At 53.1% G+C, this 1,445-nt stretch overlaps 1 protein-coding gene across 1 annotated transcript; it reads right to left on the minus strand.

Annotated features, from left to right (window-relative positions):
* Positions 1-19: 19 nt before the first annotated feature.
* Positions 20-584, minus strand: J7T55_010252 (uncharacterized protein; the record flags this gene model as incomplete). The annotated part of the gene is made up of 1 exon (XM_053136398.1): positions 20-584. A coding segment is annotated over one exon (565 nt), but the record flags the coding sequence as incomplete, so codon positions are not given.
* Positions 585-1,445: the final 861 nt, after the last annotated feature.

Below are 1,445 nucleotides of genomic sequence, written 5' to 3' on the forward strand. Positions count from 1 at the left end.
CGGTCTGTCTTATACGCACTTGCAAACACACGACCGCTCCTCCTCTTGACATCCTCTCCAGGACCCGGCACTAGCATTGCTGGCTTCGTTTCCTCGGGTATCATTTCTGAAGCACACTTGAAAATCCTGCTGATTTCAGCCACGTATCCATCAAGCGCAGTATCTTCATACTTAAAGTGTTCGGGATCTCGCGCTCGGAAAAGCGCCTCCCGCGCCATCTCGCGATCCGGATCCGACGAGCGCAGTCGCTCGATCTCATCCGACTCAAACCCAACCCTCGCTGCTAGGCTCGCCATACCATACCATGCTTTCGGGTCGGGCCTCTGAGGCACAGGTGTGTAGTCATTGTCGTCTTTCTTGGGGCACTCAGGGATCAGTTTGGTCCAATGCCGCCAGGCGTAGAGCCAGACTTGCCGGTATCCAAACTCGAACTGGTCCTCGCCGGAACCGCGTTCCCATCTACAATTGCTCTCCCCTTCCCCCACCTGGAGTGGCCATTGCTGGTGGGGCAGCCCACGACCAGTGAAGATGTGCCACATTGCCTCTCGGGTCGATAGCTTAGAAGGCCCGAAGAGCTGTCGCATCGTCTTAGCGGAGGGGCTTAGGTATTTGATGTCCTCGCAAAGGCTGAAAAGGGATGGAATTAGATGGCCAACGGAAGAAAGGCTCTCCCAGATCATGTGGCGGTCTCCACTATGGTTTACATTTGGAAATAGTTTTCCTTCTTGAAACTGCTTCGACAGAAAGGCAAAGTCATGGCTTGAAGACCCTGGCACCCTGAGCTGGACAACGTTGACTGTGTAAGGATCCAGAAGCGACATCAGCCGTATCTTGTTGCAAAGTATCTTGGTCCATGTCTGACGGATATGTCCGAAATAATGCGACACTTCCTATGCTGTCGTTAGTTTGGACTTGGGCTCGCGCGTCTGTACACTGACCTCGGGGCATTTCAGCGGCATTAGGATGTGTGCAATGCGAAACCCAGCAAAGAGCGCGGGCATCACGCGGAGAGAGTCTAGACCCGCTAGTAACGACTCGTGAGAAATGATTTGTTTTAGGTCTTTTCGCTTGTCGGGACCTAGTCGGCCCCACATTCTCTTTTCCGCAAACACTGTTCTGGGGTCTTTGGAAGGCTTGTCGGCATATTGGCGCAACTTCAAAAATATTTCGCCGTCAGAGAAATCCACAGAGTGAGAATATTCCTCGGATGGGCTTTTTCTGAGATCTGGACTAGCATCTATACAGGAGTCAAACCAAGTCAAGGGGGAAGAAAGGCGAATGTACCGCAAATACATACCATCAAGATACAGGTCGACAGTCCACCACCAGTCTCTCCGCGGAAGGAATCTCTGGGCCGCCGCCACTCGATGCAGCCCCTGCAGACACTCGATCGTAACCCCGTCAGGGATCCTCAGCTCGCACGGCAACTTTTTATAGCCCGACAG

This window comes from Diaporthe amygdali, assembly GCF_026229845.1.
Source record: "Diaporthe amygdali strain CAA958 chromosome Unknown NODE_174_length_1445_cov_197_726608, whole genome shotgun sequence".
Classification (NCBI taxonomy): domain Eukaryota; kingdom Fungi; phylum Ascomycota; class Sordariomycetes; order Diaporthales; family Diaporthaceae; genus Diaporthe; species Diaporthe amygdali.